The sequence below is a fragment of the Rhineura floridana genome, chromosome 21, assembly GCF_030035675.1.
Source record: "Rhineura floridana isolate rRhiFlo1 chromosome 21, rRhiFlo1.hap2, whole genome shotgun sequence".
NCBI lineage: Eukaryota > Metazoa > Chordata > Lepidosauria > Squamata > Rhineuridae > Rhineura > Rhineura floridana.
In genome coordinates this window covers 3,139,463-3,160,999 of record NC_084500.1, presented here as the reverse complement: position 1 = coordinate 3,160,999, position 21,537 = coordinate 3,139,463, and the positions used below count along the sequence as shown (strand labels likewise).

Here is a 21,537-nt window from a genome sequence, read left to right as displayed (position 1 = left end):
GTGCCTGGAATGAAATATGTCAGACTGGCAGGCACGTTGGAGAGGGCCTTTTTAGCAGTGGCCCCAAGCTCTGGAATACTCTACCCCAAGAAGCCCGCTCTGCTCCCTCCTTGATGGCAACCCTGAGATTTCTGAAAACCATCTTGTCCTGGAGAGCCTTTGCGAGGGACTGAAGACAGAGCCTGAAACTGATTTTATTTCCCCCCTTTTTTAGTTTTACCTCTTTAGTCCCCTTTTAATATCACACCCCCTGGATTTCTTAACTGTCTTTTATGTATTTTAATCTATTTTAATGTTTTTTGTGTGTGTTTTGTGTAGGATTTTATTGTGAGCTGCCCTGAGCGCCCTATTGTGCAGAAGGGCGGGACAGATATAGAGTATTTCAAATAAATAAATAAAAATAAACACATGTCAAAAACAGCACTTTCAATTAGGCCCGGAAATGGACCAGAAGCCAGCACAGATGCCAAAGCGCTGGCATGATGTACGATCACATCCAGATGGTTCTTCACAGTGCTCAATCATTGCACATGTGCCCCTCAGTAAGACAGAGGAGGACGGCGGGCAGGAAGAGAGTCTGCTTTGCTACACTAGAATTCAGAATGCGAGAGGAGTAGAATACAAAGGAAAAAGCGAACAGGGAACATTCCTAATTACAGTGCCAGGCTCAGGAAAGGGAAGATGTCAATGCCCAGAGGGGTCTTACAGGGAGAAGTCACTGAAGTCTTAGGAGAACCCAAGAAGCATAGAGAAGGAGGGAGGGAGAAAGACTGTAACAGAGTAGTGGGGATGGGCAAGAAACTTGATTCAGTTTGCATTTAAAGCCAAATCTATCAAATCAAGACTTTCCGAAACAATATGACAACCAGAACAGAGACATCCTTCAAAATCTGCGCTTATCGAAGCTTTTCTCCAACCGTCGTTCACAGAAATGCATTGATTAGGGCAGGGTTCTGGAAACTTCGGTCCCGAGATATTAAGACTACAAATCCCATCGTCCCCAGCCAGCTTACCCAATGGTCAGGGACGATGGGTGTTGTAGTCCAGCAACATCTGAGGACCCAAGGATCGAAGACCACTGTCTTAAGGGAAAGGGTGCATAAAAATGAATATGGGAGCAAAAATAACATACATGAAATGCATGATAAGAGGAGAATGCCCTTGCAAGAAAAATGGGCCCATTAGTCAACACTGCATACAAAAATACATTTATTACGAGCAATTTGCACTAAAATGCAGAAGAGTTTGCATGAGGATTTTTTAAAAAACCCAGCAAATGGCTGCAGAACTGCACTTAAGATTGGAAAAAATTAGAAACGGGAATGAATAGGTCCCCTATAGAGGAGGATATACAGCCATGGCAAACTGGTCCTCCTGCCAGGGCGACGCTTTTTATCTTGGCCTCATTGACAAAGGGCCCGCTTGTTTTTCCTTCCTTCCTGACTTATAAGGCCTGGATGCGTATTTATGGGGTGATTCAGCCCACTTTTGCAGCTTTCATGGCCCATTAGTTCTGAGTTACTGCCCTGCGAACGAAGCCGCCCGCTGCTCTCTGCTCGCCCCGGGGGCTCTCTCTCGGCTGCCCTGCCTCAAGAGTCAGTGGGTCGATACTTCCTTGATTTATATAGCATGAAACACCCTGAAGAGGATGGGGTGGTGGGGAGAGGAGAGAGGAGAGGAGCGAAGGGCCCTCATTTCACCTTTGTGCTCCTGGAGCAGTGAAAAATTCTCAAGGAGGCCACAGCATGCCTAGCGGCGTCATCTTCCCAGCACTGTCTGAGAAACACCAGGTAGCTGCATTTAGGCACCCTGCTATTTCCCCATAACTCCCCTGGCCTAGTGTTGATTTGATTACATCATCATCATTACATTTATAAGAACATAAGAAGAGCCTGCTGGATCAGGCCAGTGGCCCATCTAGTCCAGCATCCTGTTCTCAAAGTGGCCAACCAGGTGCCTGGGGGAAGCCCGCAAGCAGGACCCGAGTGCAAGGACACTCTCCCCTCTTGAGGCTTCCGGCAACTGGTTTTCAGAAGCATGCTGCCTCTGACTAGGGTGGCAGAGCACAGCCATCATGGCTAGTAGCCATCGATAGCCCTGTCCTCCATGAATTTGTCTAATCTTTTTTTAAAGCCGTCCAAGCTGGTGGCCATTACTGCATCTTGTGGGAGCAAATTCCATAGTTTAACTATGCGCTGAGTAAAGAAGTACTTCCTTTTGTGTGTCCTGAATCTTCCAACATTCAGCTTCTTTGAATGTCCACGAGTTCTAGTATTATGAGAGAGGGAGAAGAACTTTTCTCTATCCACTTTCTCAATGCCATGCATAATTTTATACATTTCTATCATGTCTCCTCTGACCCACCTTTTTCTAAACTAAACAGCCCCAAATGCTGCAACCTTTCCTCATAAGGGAGTCGCTCCATCCCCTTGATCATTCTGGTTGCCCTCTTCTGAACCTTTTCCAACTCTATAATATCCTTTTTCTCCCCACACGTAGGGTGACCAACCAGGGACTGCTTAGCAGGGTCGGGCAGAGTTGTCAAGTACCCAGAAGGCCAGTTTCATAGGTGACAAGTCTCATTTGGCTCAGAGGTCCCAACTAGGGATGTAAAAGTTTACAGTGCAATTCTATGCATCTCTACTCTGTAGTAAGCCCCACTGAATTATATGGAGCTTACTCCTAGGTTTGTGCGGGTATATAGGGTTGTAGCCTTGATGTATCCATGCAATCTCATTTAAGAGAGAGGCTGGGGTATCCCTTGGGGAGCTCCTGTGATCCTGAATTCTCTTCCACTTCCCTTAGTGTTCAATAGGTGAATGTGCTTGCCTGTGTTAGGCTGCAGACCCAGGGCCAATGAGAATCTGCGATAATAGCAGTGCCACTCTCTTGGCCTTCTGAAATGCCCACCTGCGAGTAAATGTGCGTATGAGTAACGCTTAGTGCCTGATCCTATAAGATGCTGAGCCTTCCTGCCCCATTTCTAGCCCCCTGGCAGCACTCTGAGGTTCAGCCTGGCACGCAGAAGCTCTCGTAACGAGCCCATCAATAATTCTCGTTCATCTCACTTCAAAGGTTGCAAAACATCGCATTTGGGAGAATCGCAGTGACTCAGCTAAGCCCAGTTAGGGTTTGTGAACATGCAAGTCTTGCGATGAAAGCAAAGACAGGATCCAAGGAATGAGCTCGGAATTGACAAGAAATCTCACACCCGTTTGAAATTGGGCATCATTTTGGAAAGCACGCCATTGCCTTCTCGGACGGGGCGTTCACAGGAAAAGATCCTGCTGACTTGCAACCGGTGGCTCAGATCCAACAGCTCATGTGCTGTTGGGTTAACAGACTCAACCACAAATCAGAAAGCCGCCTCCCCCCGTAGTTCAAATCTTGATCTAGCTGATTAACCCTGGTAATGAGCTCTTAAGAACATACAAAGAACCTACTGGATCAGGCCAGCGGCCCATCTAAGTCCAGCATCCAGGTACCTAAGTACAGGTATTCAGAAGCATGTTGTCTTCAATGGTGGAGGCAGAGCAGAGCCATCTTGGCTAGCAGCCACTGATAGCCTTGTCCTCCATGAATTTATCTAATCCCCTTTTAAAGCCATCCAAGTTGGTGGCTTTTGATGCCTCCTGTGGGAGCAAATTCCATAGTTCAACTATGTGTTGTGTGAAGGACTCTCTTTTGTCTGTCCTGATTCTTCCAACCTTCATCTTCTCTGGATGCCCACAAATTCTAGTGCTGCAACCAGTCCTCGTAGAGGAGTCGCTCCATCCTCTTGATCATTTTGGTTGCCCAAATCTATATATACATTTCTCTCTACAGACTATATTTTTAGCCTGTGTCAATTCCACTGTGTGTTTATTCATGAGTCTGTTTTGTCCACAGAGAGCCAGTGTGGTGTAGTGGTTAAGGTGTTGGACTACGACCTGGGAGACCAGGGTTCGAATCCCCACACAGCCATGAAGCTCACTGGGTGACCTTGGGCGAGTCACTGCCTCTCAGCCTCATGAAAACCCTATTCATAGGGTCGCCATAAGTCGGAATCGACTTGAAGGCAGTACACACACACACACCTCCACATTAATCCGTAGGAAAATTTAAAAATGAAAACTCTGCACAAAAATTCAGGTTGTATCCAGCTAGGTTTTACTGGAATTAATCCTAAATTAGTTATGCCCATTCATTTCACTGGGTTTACTCTGAAACCTACCATATGAACCTACCCACAGCCAATGGTAATCATCAGGGGCCTTCCTCTGTGTGTCTTCTTTTGGGGGAGGAATAGAAGGTGGTGACAAGAGCAGAAACCTTGTCAGTGGTGGCCCCTTTGCTATGGAATGCTCCTCCCCAAGGTAGCTCACCTGGTGCCAATATTGTTAGTTTTTAGGCACTGGGCAAAGACATTCTGATTCTCCTAGGCTCTTGATTTTAACGTGGTATGTTTTTATGGCTTGTGTGCATGTTTCTCTTTTAGTAAGGTGAGGGGTGATATTTTTCCTTGCAACACTTGTTTTTAGATGAGTTGCTTTGGGGCACATTCACACCATACATTTATCCCACTCATCATCATCTTTATTTCTACGGTCGTAAACCAGAACGTCCATGTACAAAGCCATGAACAATTACAACAAAAGTACAAAGACACAACCATAATAAATAAAACAGTAGAAAACTATGCAGCAATAAAACAGTTACATGAAGTAGCGAGAACAATCGCAATAAAACAGTAAAAACTATGTAACAATAAAACAATTATAAAACTATGGAGTGGCGAGAACATCTGAAGGGATAGATACGCTCCTAGCTGATTGGGCCGCAAAAATATATTTAGCTACTGACAAGGTAGTATCCCTGCTAGCCGCTGACAGAAGATAAAAGAGTAAGCGGTCAAACGGTTTATAAGGAAATTTGTTTATAATAGGAGTTATAAATTTAAAACGAATATCATCCTATAGAGAACATTCAAAGACAATGTGGAATAAGGTTTCTATGACGTTAACACCACATGGGCAGGAGCGATTTGCATAGGGAATGCGCTGGTATCTCCCTTCTAATAGGGCGGAATTGAGACAGTTGAATCTAGCCTTCATAAAGGCTAGACGATATTTAGGGATCGTGAGATATTCCAAATAGGGGGCACTGAATAATGGCGCAAAACTTAAACCAAAGTGAATAGGGGAACAGGTCGAAGTAGCAGCTGTGATGGAACTTTGAAAGTCCATGTCACTGATACGAGTCAGGATTGAAAGCTTAGCTGACTTTGGGTCCTGAGATGCCAGATGTTCAATTGAAAGGCCAATACTTGCAAGATAGTTTGTAAATGTTTGGGCCCATTTATCCCACTGTTATTCCACTTGAAATTTCCATGGCATCCCCCAAAGAATCCTGGGATGTATTAGGGGTGCTGTGAGTTCTTATGAGGCCCCTATTACCCTCACAGAACTACAGCTCCCAAAGTGCTTTAAACAGTAAATCCCTCTTCCCACAGAACTCTGTAATTTGCAGTTCGATGAGGGGAATAGCTCCTCTCCTAACAACTCTCAGATCCCTTCACAGACGACCCCAGGATTCTTTGCGGGAAGAATCCTGTACGGTGTGAATATAGCCATAGGTGACTTACCATATTTGTTCTCTCCAGAGGGTGGCACCTGAACCAAGAGCTTCACATTGCGAAATGGGATTTTTGAGTACACATTAAAAAGAACTTTCTGACTGGTACAAGCTGAATGAGAGTGAATGAAACCGCTCCTAGTCTTTAATGCGAGTGGGGCAGCCTGTGGTTATGAAGGGGTGAAAGTGAGGTCTTTTTAATCATGCTCAGAGGTACCCACATCTTCATTCAACTCCCGTGGGCATCTTCCCCTCTGTCTTCCAGAGGAAAGGAAAGGATGCTTCAATTGCCCTACTGGTGGGGAAAGGGGGGGGATGAAACTGATTTGAAATTAAGACGGGAAATTTTAGCCATTCTGCCATTAGGCGCAAGGGTTGTGTGGGCTCAGCTTGGCATTTGAGGACTGTTGAATATTTCATGGTCTCTGGATGTGCTCTGTTGTTCAATAATTGAGTAGTTCACCTTGAGTGTCAGAGCCTGATGATGCAGAAGAGACAGTCAGGTCTCTCCCTCAAAACACACACACACACCAGTGGAGGCTGGTGGCTTCAGTGTCAGTGTGGCAGTTAATCCACTCCAGGTTTTGGTCAGACCTTTTGAGGAACTGTCCAAGGTGCTGAAACGTATAGGCTTCAGAGCCTTGGAAAAATGGAAATGGACTGCCTTCAAGTCGATCCCGACTTATAGCTACCCTATGCATAGGGTGTTCATGGTAAGGGGTATTCAGCGGGGGTTTCCCATTGCCTCCCTCTGAGGCTAGTCCTCCCCAGCTGGCTAGGGCCTGCTCAGCTTGCCACAGCTGCACAAGCCAGCCCCTTCCTTGTCCGCAACTGCCAGCTGGAGGGCAACTGGGCTCCTTGGGACTCTGCAGCTTGCCCACGGCTGCACAGGTGGCAGGGCACGTCACCCCTGAGCCACTCCCTGTGGGGTGATCTTTAGCTGGCCCTTGACACCCAGGAGACGTGAGCGGGGATTGGAACTCACAGACTCTGGACTCCCAGCCAGGCTCTCCTCCCCACTGTGCTATACCAGCTACAGGTTCTCAAAAGTTCTGACTAAAACCCAGAGCAGATCCACTGTTCCACTGACGCTGGAGCCACCAGTCTCCACTGACACACACTTAACGCACATGAAAATGAACATACATACACACTGTTTTGCCTTGCATGCTTTCACATGTTACGTTGGGGGACTTCCCCTCCCTCCTTCTCACAAGGGTAGGAGCACATAGGGATGCACAAAGCCCACCTCTTCATCGGAGCTTGGAAGTAACTAGTCACAAGTAACGAATTACTTGTAATTTATTACTTTTTTGAGTAACGAGTGGGTAACTTCATTACATTTTGCTGGTAATAGAACGAGTAGTAACTTCATTACTTTTGAGGAGTAATTGTAATGTTTCCAGCATTACTTTTGCGCATTACTTGGGGGGGGGAGCAGGGGAAGTCTGCTGCTCCTCTGATTTGTGAATTAAAATCATGTGCTTCAAATTGGGCTTCTGTGCAGCGTTGTTCTTCCTTCATGCTGTATGGGTGCTTAGGAGACGACGAGGGAGGAGGTGGAGAGCGAGACGGGATGGAGAAAACAATTGTTTAAAAATTTACAGGAGTAGAAGGAGAAAAGAGCTGGAGGCGATATATATACCCAAAAAATATGTGTGTTGGGGTATCATCATTGCTGGGGGTAGGGTGAGGGGATGTGAGATTCTGTTATGCCCTTCTGTTAATCTTATGGATAAAAAAAAAATCTACTACCCTCTGTGTGTGTGTGCTTATTTTTAATGTTGTTTTAGGCTACTTAGATGTGCAGCAGCCAACGCCAGCACCTTGTAGGCATGTTTTTTTTTAAAAAAAAACAACTAAGATGTAATTGTAGCAATTACTTTTGAGTAAAAGTAAAGTAATCAGTTACTTTCAGAGCAATTGTAATTGTAACGGTAATTACTACTTTTGGGGGCCCGTGTCACTGTAATTGTAATTTATTCCTTTTTAAAAGTAATCTTCCAAGCTCTGCTCTTCATTTCTGACACGCCATGTGGGGGACATGATAGAAGCGTATAACATTATGCACGGCATGGAGAAAGTGGACAGAGAAAAGATTTTCTCCCTCTCTCATAACACTAGAACTCATGGACATTCATTGGAGGATCCATGACAGACCAAAGAAATCCCTTCTTCATGGAGCCCTAGTTAAACATGAGATTTGCTCCCACATGAGGCAGCGATGGCCACCAACTTTGATGGCTTCGAAAGAGGATGAGACAAATTCATGGAGGATAAGGCTATCAATGGCTACTAGCCGAGATGGCTTTGATCTGCCGCCATAGTTGGAGGTAGTATGCTTTCGATTACCAGTTGCCGGAAAGCGCAGGAGGGGAGAGTGCTCTTGCATTCCGGTCCTGCTCGCAAGCTTCCTATAGGCATCTCTTTGTGAGAACAGGATGCTAGGCAATACTAACATTTTGGCCCGGCCTTTGAGATAGGACAGAGAGCAGTAACCGGATAGGTAGAGATTGGTCACCAATGAGGATTTTTTTAAATTAAAAAAAAGCACTTTGATGCAGAACTGCAGAGAACTGGGTATCAGATTGTAAAAATGACAAACGGAGGGAATGGGAAGCAACAGATCCTTCCAGCCCTATACCTCATGTCATATGGCCAAAACAGTGTTGCAGGCCAAATGGTGAAACCTGGTTAAGAGACTATTGGACTGGTGGGCTCTGTCGAATTTGCCACACGTCTGCATCTGTTGCCTAATGTCAGGACCGGCTCCGTCTGGAACGGTCCAACTCCTTCATTGACCTGTTTCCAACAGCAACCAGCAAGATGCTTCCTGAAAGCACCCAAGCACAAGCACCCCCCTATTTGCCCCCCATCCCAGCACCTGGAATCCAGAGGTGGACTGTCGTTGAATATGGCAGCTCCATTTAGTTAGCAGCTGTTGACAGATTGTCTGCTCCAGTGCAGGCAATTATAGTGACAAAGTGGCAGAGGGGGGGGGAAACTATGCTCGCCCTAGTGCATGGGTTGAATGCATAAAAGCCATCGTGTTCATCAACCTGCCTCCCCACCCTTCTCATCTCCGTGAAGCACAGCAACATGAAAACAGTCTGAGGCTTTGGAATGCTTCAGGATGGTTGTCAGATAAAAAGGAGCTGGCGAGGTGAGCGAGAGAGAGAGGAAAGCAACAGACTTGTTAAATCATTGCCTTCTGAAATATACATCAACATTCAACAGCGAGGAGTAAAATGCAGAGGAGAGCAGCCTACAAAGGAACAGGCACCTCATCAGTTCCTGAGCTGTGAAAAGTCTGGGGTTACTGAGACTGGCTGAGCTTTTAAAGCCAGCGTGGCATGTAATGTGAGCCAGGAAGGCCTGCCTTCAAATTTTATCTCAACCACAAATGCACTGGATAGCCCTCATCAAGCCACGCTTCTTGCAGTGGTTCTAGCTGCAATGGTTTTCATCAGGGGACTGGGGCTGCTGGGCAGCCCTCTGTCGGGAATGCTTTGATTTGGATCCCTGCATTGAGCAGGGGGTTGGACTTGATGGCCCTACAGGTCCCTTCCAACTCTACTATTCTATGATTCTATGAAAACAAAGCAACTGTGAGGAGAGACTGAAAGAACTGGGCATGTTTAGCCTGGAGAAGAGAAGACTGAGGGGAGATAGGATAGCACTCTTCAATTACATGAAAGGTTGTCACACAGAGAGGGGCAGGGATCTCTTCTCGATCGTCCCAGAGTGCAGGACACGGAATAATGGGCTCAAGTTGCAGGAAGCCAGATTTTGACTGGACATCAGGAAAAACTTCCTAACGGTTAGAGCCATACGGCAATGGAACCAATTACCCAAAGAGGTAGTGGGCTCTCTGACACTGGAGGCCTTCAAGAGGCAGCTGGACGGCCATCTGTCAGGAATGCTTTGATTTGGATTCCTGCATTGTGCAGGGGGTTGGGCTTGACGGCCTTGTAGGCCCCTTCAAACTCTACTATTCTATGATTCTATGAAAATGTGCTTTGAAGCTGGCTGAAAATTGCCATCCTGGAGAGAGACTGAAAAGAGACACCTATTGGTTAATAGGATTGTGGCATCACTGAAGCCTATATCCCAAATAGGTCCTATCACCTTGGACACTTCCTTGAAAGTTTGGACTAAAACCTGAAGTGGATCCTGCTGCCTCACTGTCATGGATCCGCCAGCTGCCACTGCTTGCAGGAAAGAATCTATGCATTTAGCACAATTAATATGCTAGTTCCTGTGCTAGGAATGGGGGGAATCAGTTCTTATCTTCACACAAACTTTATTCTTCCTCAAACAAGGTGCCAATTGAAATACAGCTATCCTTCAAAGTCTGCACGTCTCTGCTCGATGCAGTTCTCCAACAACAACAAAATATACAAAAATGTGTGTATTAGAAGAAAGTCAGTGAAAACAACAGTGCTTTATTTTAGGAGAAAGTGCTTGCAAAAAGGTGTGTATTTGGCAAAATGGCAAGCAAAATGTGCTTATTGCGTTATCTGCACACTAAGATGCTGATGAATATTTTTTACAAAGACTAGTTGCAAAGTGATGCAGAAATATTGATAGCATTGCAGTAATCTAACTTGGAGGTTACCAGAGCATGGGCAACTGAAGCCAGGTTATCCCTGTCCAGATAGGGACATAGTTGGGCCACCAACCGAAGTTGGTAGAAAGCACTCCGTGCCACTGAGGCTACCTGAGCCTCAAGTGACAGAGATGGTTCTAGGAGAACCCCCAAGCTACGAACCTGCTCCTTCAGGGGGAGTGCAACCCCATCCAGGACAGGTTGGACATCCACCATCCAGTCAGAAGAACCACCCACTAACAGTATCTCAGTCTTGTCTGGATTGAGTCTCAGTTTATTCTTTTGATGTTGCATTTCCAGCTATTAAAAAAAGGTAAGGGAACTCCTGTACCCTGATTGATTCAACAGGAAGCCCCAGGTGGGTGAATAACGCCTCAGGAAGAGAAGCCTGGCTTTGGTTTATAAGAAGTCCCCAGATAATTTTTTTCATATGCGCCATATTTCAGCTGAGTGGAATGGAACCCAGGACCCCTGTAGGGATGTTGGGAAATGGGTTGATCTGCATTTTAAAGCAAACCCAGCTCGTTTGCCTGTCCTGGGCTTCTCTGAGGATCAGGACTCCATTACCAGGTAGATGATGCACGTCTCCAAATATTGCAGCACAGTTTTATTTTTAAACACAGACATACACAGCCTCTTTCATAGGGGAAAATGTGCACAAGCATGAATATTTCAGGGGAAAATGCATGAAATGTGTGTTTTGGGGGAGAATGCATTAAACTGTGTGCAATTTATATGAATTTTTTACGTGTGTTTTGTTTTTTTAATCCGCAAAAAAATGGGAAAGGATGAACCAATGATTTAAGTGCATGCAGCACGGAAATGGAAGAGAAATAGGCTGATCTATCCATCCCTCGCATCCCCTGGGGCTCCTGTCACTGTGGAGGAAAAGAGTCTGACAAGGCTGGCCCATCAGGGATCGCTGCTGCAGGCCAAGTCTGAGTCACAGGCCAGCTGAGAGGGCTGGGGGCAGCTGCTTCTCTCAGAAAGAGAATCCTACCTCATGCCATCCCTGTGGCTTTTTGCAGTGCCGCTCCACAGCACAGAAATCCCTATGAGTCATCCGTCCTTTGATGGACCAGCGGTGTTGGTGGGAAGTCATCACATTGTGTCATCTAAGACAGACCCGCCTGGGGCCTGAGTTGCCATCATTAGGAAGCAAACTGTCCCCCATTCTGACCCTCTGATGTCCTCACCATCTGGATCTAGGGACAAGGTTGATCTCCAATTCAGATTGCATTGAAAACAGAATTTATCCCAGTGCTCTCCCTATCGTAAGCAGTCACCTCTGAGCCCTGACTGTGACCCGGCGCCCCAGCTGGCGCCCCTGTGGCCTCTGTCACCATGCCCAAATCACTGCCAGATTCAGGTGACCTGACAGTTTGTTTCCAGGGCTGCATTTGACCACCTCTTGCATAGGTCTCACCCTGGCTGATCGGCTACTGTGAAAAAGGCCGCTTCTTCTGCTCTCCTGTGCGTGTGTGCGTGTGTAGATGTTCAGTGCATGTTTTTATTTATCATTTTCTAAAACCTCTGCTTATGCTCATAAAAAAAATGTGCTAAGTCACTTGGAGACCATTTCTGTGTCACAGTCGACCAACAAATTCATTCAAGAGTGATAACAACAACAACAATAATAAAAATGCATGTTTTTATGATGCTGTCTTGGTTTTAGGTTGTACTTGTGTTTTAATTATTATTATTATTTTGTATATATATTGTCTACTGCTTAGACGTTTTAAAAATGTTAAGTGGTTTGCGTTTTAGAATGTTTTTGATGGCAATTCTGTTTTGGAATTTTTTAAAAATTATTTTTCTTTCTCTTGTTAATTTGTTTTTACTTACATTTTTCACCTTGGGCTCCTTCGGGAGGAAGGGCACGATATAAATTCAATCAATCAATCAATCAATGCTTTTAATTAGTTGATCAAAGGTGCCACTCACCCTTGCTCCTCCATCATCTCCTGGAGTTCCATGCACTTCAGCTCGACCCTGCGCTTCCTCTCGTGGTCCAAGATCTCCCGGTGGGCCTTCTTCACCAAACCAGCCTCCACCAGCCTCACCTCATCCTCTGGCTTGTGCCAGGTGCCTGAGGCACCAGCCTGGGGGAAGCCATTGGACGCTTCCTGCGGAGAAGGCATCCTGGCACCGTTGTTGCAGAGAGACATGAAAGAGGCGATGTGGGGGGGTGGAGCCCCCTTCTGTAGATCCTGGGGAAGAAAAAAAGGGGGGGAAAGAGCATGTGCTTATTTCTACATTCTAAAATACAGCATTCTAGGGACCATTAGAACGTCTCAATAGGCTTGGTTTTTCCTTCTCCCACCCATTCCTTTTTCCTTGAGTGCCATGTCTTCTTTTTTTTAAACAGTTAGAGTGTACAGAACAGGCCAGAGGCCATATGGCCTAGTCTCTCCGAATGCCATCAGTATGTGCAACTTCCACATTCTCCCCAAAAGCATCCATTTGATGTGTAGAATGCCTTACATGCGGGCATTATTCATACAGCTTATTTAGGGATGGAAAGATCTGCCAGTTTTGCTTCTCTCTGTTGCTCATTTTTCCAGTCTCACATTCAGACCCCCCGATTTCTGCAGAAATTTGTGGGGAAAAATCCTCATGAACATTCTTCAGCAGGACGGTGCAAATTTCTCCTAACAAGCACATTTTTGTATGCAATTTTGCCTAATGTGCACTTTTTTTTTGCAAGCAATTCTGAATGCCTTTTTGTCCATCAGTCTCACTCATGCGTTCATTCTTATGCATACTTTCGCCGAATAAATGCATTTTTGTAAACACTGGTTGGTTGGACAACTGCACTGCGAAATTTAGAGAAGTGCAAATTTCAACGGCTGGCTGTGTTTCAGAAAGGGTGAATTTGATAAATGCTGGCTTGACATGTGAACGGAATCAAGTTTCTCCTCCAAGTCTAGCCACAACCCTCCCTGACTCTGCTGTCCTTGGCTGCTTTTGCCTGGTTGGAAATGTGTCCTTGAATGACATTGTCTCTTCCCTGCCTGGATGGAGGATCAAGAGGGGTGTGTGGATGTGTGTAGACACCAGCTTACATTAGTTGCTCTGCCCAGTTTTGCCTCTGGACCCACCCGCCACGTACAGAGAGTGTGGAATCCTCTGGCCTTTGCAATGGCTAGAATGTACCCTCCTGTACCAAGACAAGAGTCCGGCCTGTTGCTTCACCTACGTTTGCCTCCAGCCCCCTGCTGATCTCTGGCATGTGGCCCCCGGATGATTTCCTATGGGAAGATGAGGCCCTTGGGTCAAAACAAGGTCCCACACCCGGACTTCCGGGAAGGGTGACTTAGCCTGTGCCTGCTTTTGAGACGGGCTCCTGCCTCAAAAGAAGCTTATTCAGATATATCAGTCAGTTTTTTCTCTTTTTTTGACTGATTAAACTTCTCCCGGGTAGGGAGAAACGAAGAGATTAACCTCAAAGCCTATTTTTGTTGGGACGACCAGATCTCATTAATTTATGGGACGAGGTCCAGCCGACGAAGGTGGGACGGATTTTCAACAGCAAGCTCTATCTGATAAAGCGAACGTTCATCTTATCTTCTAAGAGAGAACGCACTAACAGGCAAGCACCCTTCTTTCTATATTTTTCTTTTACTTGACTTAAATTGTTGCTGTTTAAAAGAGATTTGCCAGATTGATCGGTTTTTGACATCTCACTGGGGAGCCGTAACTTCTCTCTGCTACGCACTAATTAATAGCTTATCTCTGTTTTTGTTGCAAAAAGCTGTCCTGGATTTGCATTCTAAAGATACACACAGAAGAGGGATTTCTATTCCAGATTTTTATTTTGAAGAATATTATATTGTCTGAGACTACTCTCTTTTTGGTCTATTTTATTTTGACGAATCTGTTTTCTGACGACTGCCATTAATTGTTTCGATCCTGGGAACTGCATTTTGTTTACTTAACTATGGAGAGATAAGGCTGTCTGCTCTGTTTATACTGTGATGTCACCAAGTTTGGAGTATTAACCCAATTGTTGCTGAAATAAGAAGTGGTTTTCCTATATTTTTCTTTTAAAATGGCAATTAAGAAAGTGGCTGAGAATCTGGAAATAACTATGTTTCAGAAAATAATGGATGAGATTGAGATAACGAAACAAAACCTGCGACAGGGTTGTAAGGAGCTGAAAATTGAATTGAGTAAAATGACGCAGGAGATTAAAGATATAGGGGTCCCTGTGAGAGAGGTGACCCTGGAAGGGGTCCCTGTGAGAGAGGAGACCCCGGAGATTGGAACAAACGTGGAACAGGAAAAAGATTTGGAGTCTATGGACTTTAGAAATAAAATCTATTGTTTGGAGACACAGGAGATTAAAGACATAGGGGTCCTTGTGAGAGAGGAGACCCTGGAGACTGGAACAGGGGTCCCTGTGAGAGAGGAGACCCTGGAGACTGGAACAGGGGTCCCTGTGAGAGAGGAGACCCCGGAGATTGGAACAAACGTGGAACAGGAAAAAGATTTGGAGTCTATGGACTTTAGAAATAAAATCTATTGTTTGGAACTCAATGTTATCTCTGAAGAAATTAATGAAGATTCTAGAGATAAAGTTATCAATGGCATGGATAATCTTCTGGACTGGAATGATGTGATGGAGCCCAATATAGAGGAAATCTATGGAATTAACTGCAGCCATGTGACAATGGAAAAACTTTCAAGAGATGACCCAGTGTATTTTGAAAAAAAGAACAGAGATATGATTTTACAGCAGTATTTCAGCAACCTATTCAGAATGGATGGCAAGAAAATATTTGGGATAGAGGTAATTCCCATCAGACTCTTACTATATGACTATGGCTTTGACAGCAAGATTATTATGGAATACTGATAATGGAAGATTGGATACTGAAATTACTGGACTTAACAAGACTACTGAAGATGGAAGATGGAAAATGGAACTAATAGGGATAATAGAACAATGGCTACTGAAATTACTGAACCTAACAGATTCTGATGTGATGGATTAATTGAAATGTTTATTTTGACTATGGTTATGACAATAAGATTATCATAATTAGTAATGAGATGGGTTAATCGATATGCTTATCTGGAAAAAAAAAATTGATAGATATATTTCTTAAAGAATTGAAACCTCTCTTTGACTTTTTGTGGAAAGAATAAAGTAATGTTTATGAGATTTGATGATTAAGTAAGATAACTATTGGAGGAAAGTGATTTTACAATATGACTTAAGAGACAGGATTGTTATATATTATAGACTTATAACTGATCTGATCTTTGACAAATGGGAAGTCAATATTTTACTCTTTATTTTTTATTTTTATTTTTATTTTTATTTTTATTTTTGTTTAACTATTTTTGATTTTGTTTTTTGTCTTTGAATGTTTTATGATTTTGTCTTGTATGTTTTATGAAAATTTGAATAAAAATTATTGAAAAAAAAAAAAAAAAACAAGGTCCCACACCCCTGAAATAGAGGAGTGTCCTCTGTTTAATCGGACCGACAGCCACATTTTCTCCTGGGGAGCTGGTGATGATCTTTGAAGAGGCCTGTGGAGGCCGGGATAGCGATTGCCGGTTCTATTTCGCAGAGTCAATTATGATAACGTTTTGATCATGCTGTTGGGTAGTGTCATAAGCGATTGTGCCTGTGTGTCCATCTTGTTGGCCGCTTTGTGCTCCTCCGATGAAAAACAACATAAAGGTCCAATCTAAAGATTTCCGAATTCTTAATGCCTCAAGCGCAATGAGGCTGGTTTTTCACGTCACGAAGCAAATAAAACAGAACAGCATGCCCCAGGTCTGGGGGGACCCTTTTCAACCTGAATGCCACATCATCATCATCAGTATTATAATTAGAATTGGAATTTATAACTCGTTCCCTTCCAGGCAACCTTCTAGGGTCTACATGCCAGGGATAAGCAGGACCAGAGGTGACAGTGAGCGGAGCAATGAATATACATGTTACCTTTGCCCAGTAGGCTAGTTTCTACACATATTCACATGCCCCCTCTCTGTTGTCTAACCAGGTAAGTGAGAGGCATGATCAGAGGGAAAGGACACATTATTTCAGCAAGCAAAAACACTCTTGGGTGCAAAGCAGAAGCAGTGGGAGCTGTGGACTGGGAAGAGAGGGGATGGTGGGGGGAAAGTCCCAAGGGCCAGACAGAGATGCCTGGAGGGCCGGATTTGGCCCCTGGGCTTGAGTTCCCCATCCCTGCCTTACCATCTACAGAGAGGGGGTGCATATGAGATGGTTACACCCAGTGTATAAAATTATTCAATTTTTTTACCACTGGCTGAGGCTCTTAACCGTTCCGCAGTTGGACCGTGGTGCCTGCAGCTGGGTCAACAGTGTCTCCCACTGCAGGCCAAGATATGCTTCCCCTGATCTCAAGCCAGTGGCCAGCGATGGCCAGGCTGATGAAGTGAGCTGAGCCATTGTGGCGACTCCTAATCAGAGGTACATTAGGCTTGAGGACATTTTGTGCATTCACCCGCCGCACCCTCCCCGCTTTATCAAGGTTCCCGTCCAGCTATCAGAATTGTTATTGCCAGCCCTGGCTTGGAAGAGGAAGCAGCTGGGATCTCCTGGGGGGGGGGCTGGATGTTAACCTGATTTTTGTATAAGGCTGTTAATGAGTGGCATAATTGCTTGTGTCTTCTGCATGAGTGGTACACCCAGCCCAGCCCAGCTCCAGTTCTGGACTCTGCAGAAGTCACCTCGCCTCCCTCGCCTCCTGCTTTTCGCCAAGAAAGATGCTGATTTGCCAGCTCGATCTTTCTGCTTGCAGAAGTATTGGTGCCGGCTTTGGGGGTGGGGGCAGGGGAAGAGAAAGAATACAGGAGGAGAAATGCCCAATAAATGACACCAGAGGGCCTGGCAGCTTTGACTGGCAATGGAAAAGAGCAATTAAGTGGGAAATGAGCGACTCGAACAATATGCAGCTCGACAGGGGCCAGCGGAGAGCAGAACTGAGGCCATGTTCTGCCGTTCTACTTTTTAAACTGGAGCAGCTCCCGATGTCCCTGCAGGTTGGCCGCTTTTGACAGGGTCAGCTTTGGTGAGAGGAGGGAGAGCCGCAGCTCAGAGATGAGAGCCCCCACTTTGCACACAGAAGGCCACAGGTTCAACCCCTGGCATCTCCACATAAGGCTGGGAGAGCAGTCCCCTGTCTGAAATCCTGGAGAGCTGCTGCCAGTCCATGCAGACGATACTGAGCGAGGTGGATCCAATGGTCTGACTTTGTATAAGGCACCTTCCTGGGTTCCTATGAGAGCCCTCGGTCCAGGCAAAGTCCCGAGGCCCAGCCCAGGAGCATGTATAGCTGGACCAGATCAGCAGTGCAGGCTGGTCCACTAGGCACCACCAACCTCAGTCTGTCTTCAGCCAGTCCAGGGGTTGCCTGCCAGCTTCCTCCTCCTTAGCTTTAGTGTTAGTTTGTTCAATAGTCTTATATCCTGCCCTCCTCCCAGTAGGAGCCCAGGGCGGCGAACAAAAGCACTGAAAACACTCTAAAACATCATACAGAAAATATATTACAACAAAACATCCTTAAAAACATATTAAAAGAGTGTTGCCTTTGTAGCACTTGGCAGGGAGGAGGATAGGGTCAAAACCAGGAACAGTTGGCTCTGCCTGTCATTGGCTCTGGCGCCACCTACTGTTGGGCTCCCTGCCTTCCGCCCCACCAAGTATCAGTGAGCACCAGCCACCATTGTAGAACAGGAGAAATGTCTTCCAGGGATGGAACCATCTGTCCGTTTCGGAACTTCCATGAAAATTCATCAGTATTTTAGTGCAAACTTCTCCTAATAAATACTTTTTTTTTGTATGCGGATTTGACTAATGTACACATTTTTGCAAGCAGCAAAACATTTGGTATGTTCTTTTCATTAATATTTTCATTTTGCGCCCACTTTCCCCTTAACAGATGCATTTCTATGAGCACCGCTGAGTAGGAGAACTGCACAATTCAGATTAGTCTGATTTTCGAAGGATGACTGTTTCACTTCTCGTACAAGTATCGGAAAGTGCAAATTTGATCAATTTGGCTTTCGAGGCAAGCCAAATCATATTTCTTTCCCGTCCCTAGCAGTGGTGCGTTTGGGGCCAATCAATTAATTTCATCGTGGGACGTTGAGGAAGCCTGAGGGGCTGCTGCGGCAGCGATGGAGATTAATTGGGGGCAACAAGGCACACTTCCAATGCAAAACCTGTCCTATTTCCGAAATCCCATCCCAAGGCAGGGAAGGCTGGTCCTCTAATGAGCTGGTGACTCCAGGGGTGCGTCCCTCATTCACCCTGGTGGTTTTTGGAAGCTCTTCTGAAAAGGCTTCTGGATAAAGCACAATCCCCATTTCCCCACACCATGGCACCCCCCACATCCTCAGAACGACTAGATGCTTCCATAGCAAGATGCCTTGTCCTGGATCAGACCACTGGTGCATCTGGCTCAATATTGTCCACACTGACTTGCAGCAGCTCACCAGAGTTTCAGGCAGGGACTCTCTCCCAGCCTTACCTGGAGACGCCAGGGATTGAACTAGGGACCTTCTGTGTGCAAGACTGATGCTCCACCTTTGAGCCACAGCCCTTTCCTTAAAAACATGGAGGGAGGAGATGGAGCTTCCTATATTCAGGCAGTGGGGGGTGGAAAGAGATAGCCCTCAGATGTTCAGCAGCAACTTGCTTAGCTAGTGGTATAAGCAGCGGGGGGGTAGCATACTTGCAGTAAGACCAGTTTTTGACCTTTTTCTTCTTGATTGTGCCCATCAAACACTGCCATTTGTCTGGGGCATTTCATGATAGCTCCATGATATTACACAGCACCTACGGCCATACTACCCTGAACACGCCCAATCTTACCTGATCTCGGAAGCTAAGCAGGGTCAGGCCTGGTTAGTACTTGGATGGGAGACCGCCTGGGATTACCAGGTGCTGTAGGCTCAGAGGAATGCTAATGGCAAACCACCTCTGAATACCTCTCACCATGAAAACCCGATGAATAGATTCATAGGGTCGCCATCAGGCATAATTGACTTGAAGGCGTATCACAACAACAGTATTACATAGCAGGGCTGCCTACTCACTAAAGATCATTTAAATGATTAATCACCTGCCTCTGGGATGATTAATTAAACGTAATCAATAGGCGCATCACCAAAACCTCAGCGTAGGTGCCTTTTGGAGATGTCAAATGAAGAATGAAATCACTTGTAATTAGATAACCAAAACAAGCACCATTAGAAGGAGTGTGTGTGTGCGTGTGTGTGTGTGTGTGTGTGAAAACTAAAATAACTTCCAGTGATAAATAAGTGGGTTCTTAACCCACAGTCCACTGAAATAAAGACAGACTTCACTGATGAATCAGCTAACACTTTGGTTGCCTCATTTACAAATTATCATCTGGTGGATCAAATAGGCCTTTGGTCTACTTTGATATTATCGCAGCCATACAAATTCTACAAGTTTTCAAAGCCCTGCACCACTCTCTCTCTCTCTCTCTCTCTCTCTCTCTCTCTCTCTCTCTCTCACACACACACACACACACACACACACACACACACACACACACACAGAGAGAGAGAGAGAGAGAGAGAGAGAGAGAGAGAGAGAGAGGGAGGGAGAGAGAGAGAGAGAGAGAGAGAGAGAGAGAGAGAGAGCCCTTGAAAAATCTGCCTGGATCAGAGACATCAGTCTGAAAGACAAAGAGGCCTGAAGGGTGAAGCCTGAGGTTCCCTACCCATGCTTTATTTGAAATGGAAATGGACTGCCTTCAAGTATATTAGGCAAAACTGCACACAAAAATGTAGAAATTAGGATAAATGGACCCTAAAAAGCTGAAGAGTTTTCATGAGGACTTTTACAAAAAAATTGCAAATTGCTGCAAAAATGTGGAGAATGGAACTTAAGACTGGATAGATGAGGAACAGAGGGTAACCATCACTGGCAGATTTGGTGATCTCTATCAGATATTGAAATCAAATCAGCCACCATTTAATATATATATATATATTACAGTTTGAAACCAAAAATCATTGGCTGTCCAATAAATTACTCAGCTAATATCCAGCAGATGTTTAGTCAGAGAGTGACTAGTCAAGGTCAACATTTGCAGAGGAGAATTTAGGAGACTGGGAATTGCATTCAACTAGGTCCTGTTCAGACTAGTGCCATTGAAATTAATAAAACCTTTGTTGGTCATGGCTAGGGATGGGTGAGAATTTCTATTCAGTTCGCATTTCAAGCAGAATTTATCAAATTCGCACTTTCTGAAATAATATGGTAACCGAAACAGTCATCCTTCAACATTCACATTTATTAGAATTTTGGGATGCAGTTTGCCAGCTTCACAATATTTATAAAAATGCATATATTAGGGGAAAGTGTGGATAAAATGAAAATATGAGTGAAAATAACAGGCAAGAAGGCATGATGTGATAAGAAATAGCTTGCAAAGATGCGTACCTTTCTCAAAACTGCCTAAAACGTGTTTATTTGGAGAAATCCACACTAAAACAGTGGAGAATTTTCATGAGGTTTTTTTTAAAAAAAAAATCGCAGATTACTGCAGAAATGGAGAGAACTGCATTTAAGACTGGAAAAGTAAGAAACTGAGAGAACCACAATTGACAGATCTTTCCATCCCTAGTCATGGCTATCAATTTTAATGGGTTTATTCTCAGTAGAACTAGCTCTAAGTACGACCGTGAATGTGTTGCAGCTTCTACAGGAGGGCTTTTTAGTTTAGAGAAAAGGCAAGTCAGAGGTGACACGAGAAAAGTGTATGAAAGTATGCATGGCATGGAGGAAGTGGATAGAGACAAGTCTTTCTCCCTCTCTCATAATGCTGGACCTTGCGGACATCCAATGTAGCCGAATGTTGGAAGATTCAGGACAGACCAAAAAAAAAAAAAAGGACTTCTTCACAAGGTGCACAGATAAATTATGGCAGTGATGGCCACCAACTTGGATGGCTTTAAAAGAAGATTAGACAAATTAGTGGAGGAAAAGGCTACTAGCCAGAATGGCTATGTTCTGCCTCCGTAGTCAAAGCCAGTACACGTCTGAAAACCATTCCTGGAAACTGTGAGACGGGAGAGTGTGCTTGCACTCAGGTCCTGCTTGTGGCCCCTGTGAGAACAGGATGCTGGACTAGAGGGCCGCTGGCCTGATCCAGCAAAGCTCTTCTGACGTTCTTCTCTATTTCCAGTCATTTTGCAGACTTGAGTGAGCGAGGCGACTGTTTGCACACACTCACGCATATACTGCTTCACCTCTCCCCTAGTCATTCTAGCACAATCCTGCTGCCAAAGCCACC

At 45.1% G+C, this 21,537-nt stretch overlaps 1 protein-coding gene and 1 pseudogene across 1 annotated transcript in view; one reads left to right on the top strand and one right to left on the bottom strand.

Moving 5' to 3' along the window:
• SRRM3 (serine/arginine repetitive matrix 3) overlaps positions 1–21,537 on the bottom strand; it is an 85,804-nt gene that overhangs the window by 52,585 nt on the left and 11,682 nt on the right. The window contains exon 2 of the mRNA XM_061604737.1: positions 12,167–12,432. Within this exon, the coding sequence (XP_061460721.1) occupies positions 12,167–12,390 (224 nt within the window). The 5' untranslated portion in view covers positions 12,391–12,432. The remainder of the gene's footprint in view (positions 1–12,166; positions 12,433–21,537) is intronic.
• LOC133374525 (5S ribosomal RNA) lies at positions 19,045–19,163 on the top strand (annotated as a pseudogene).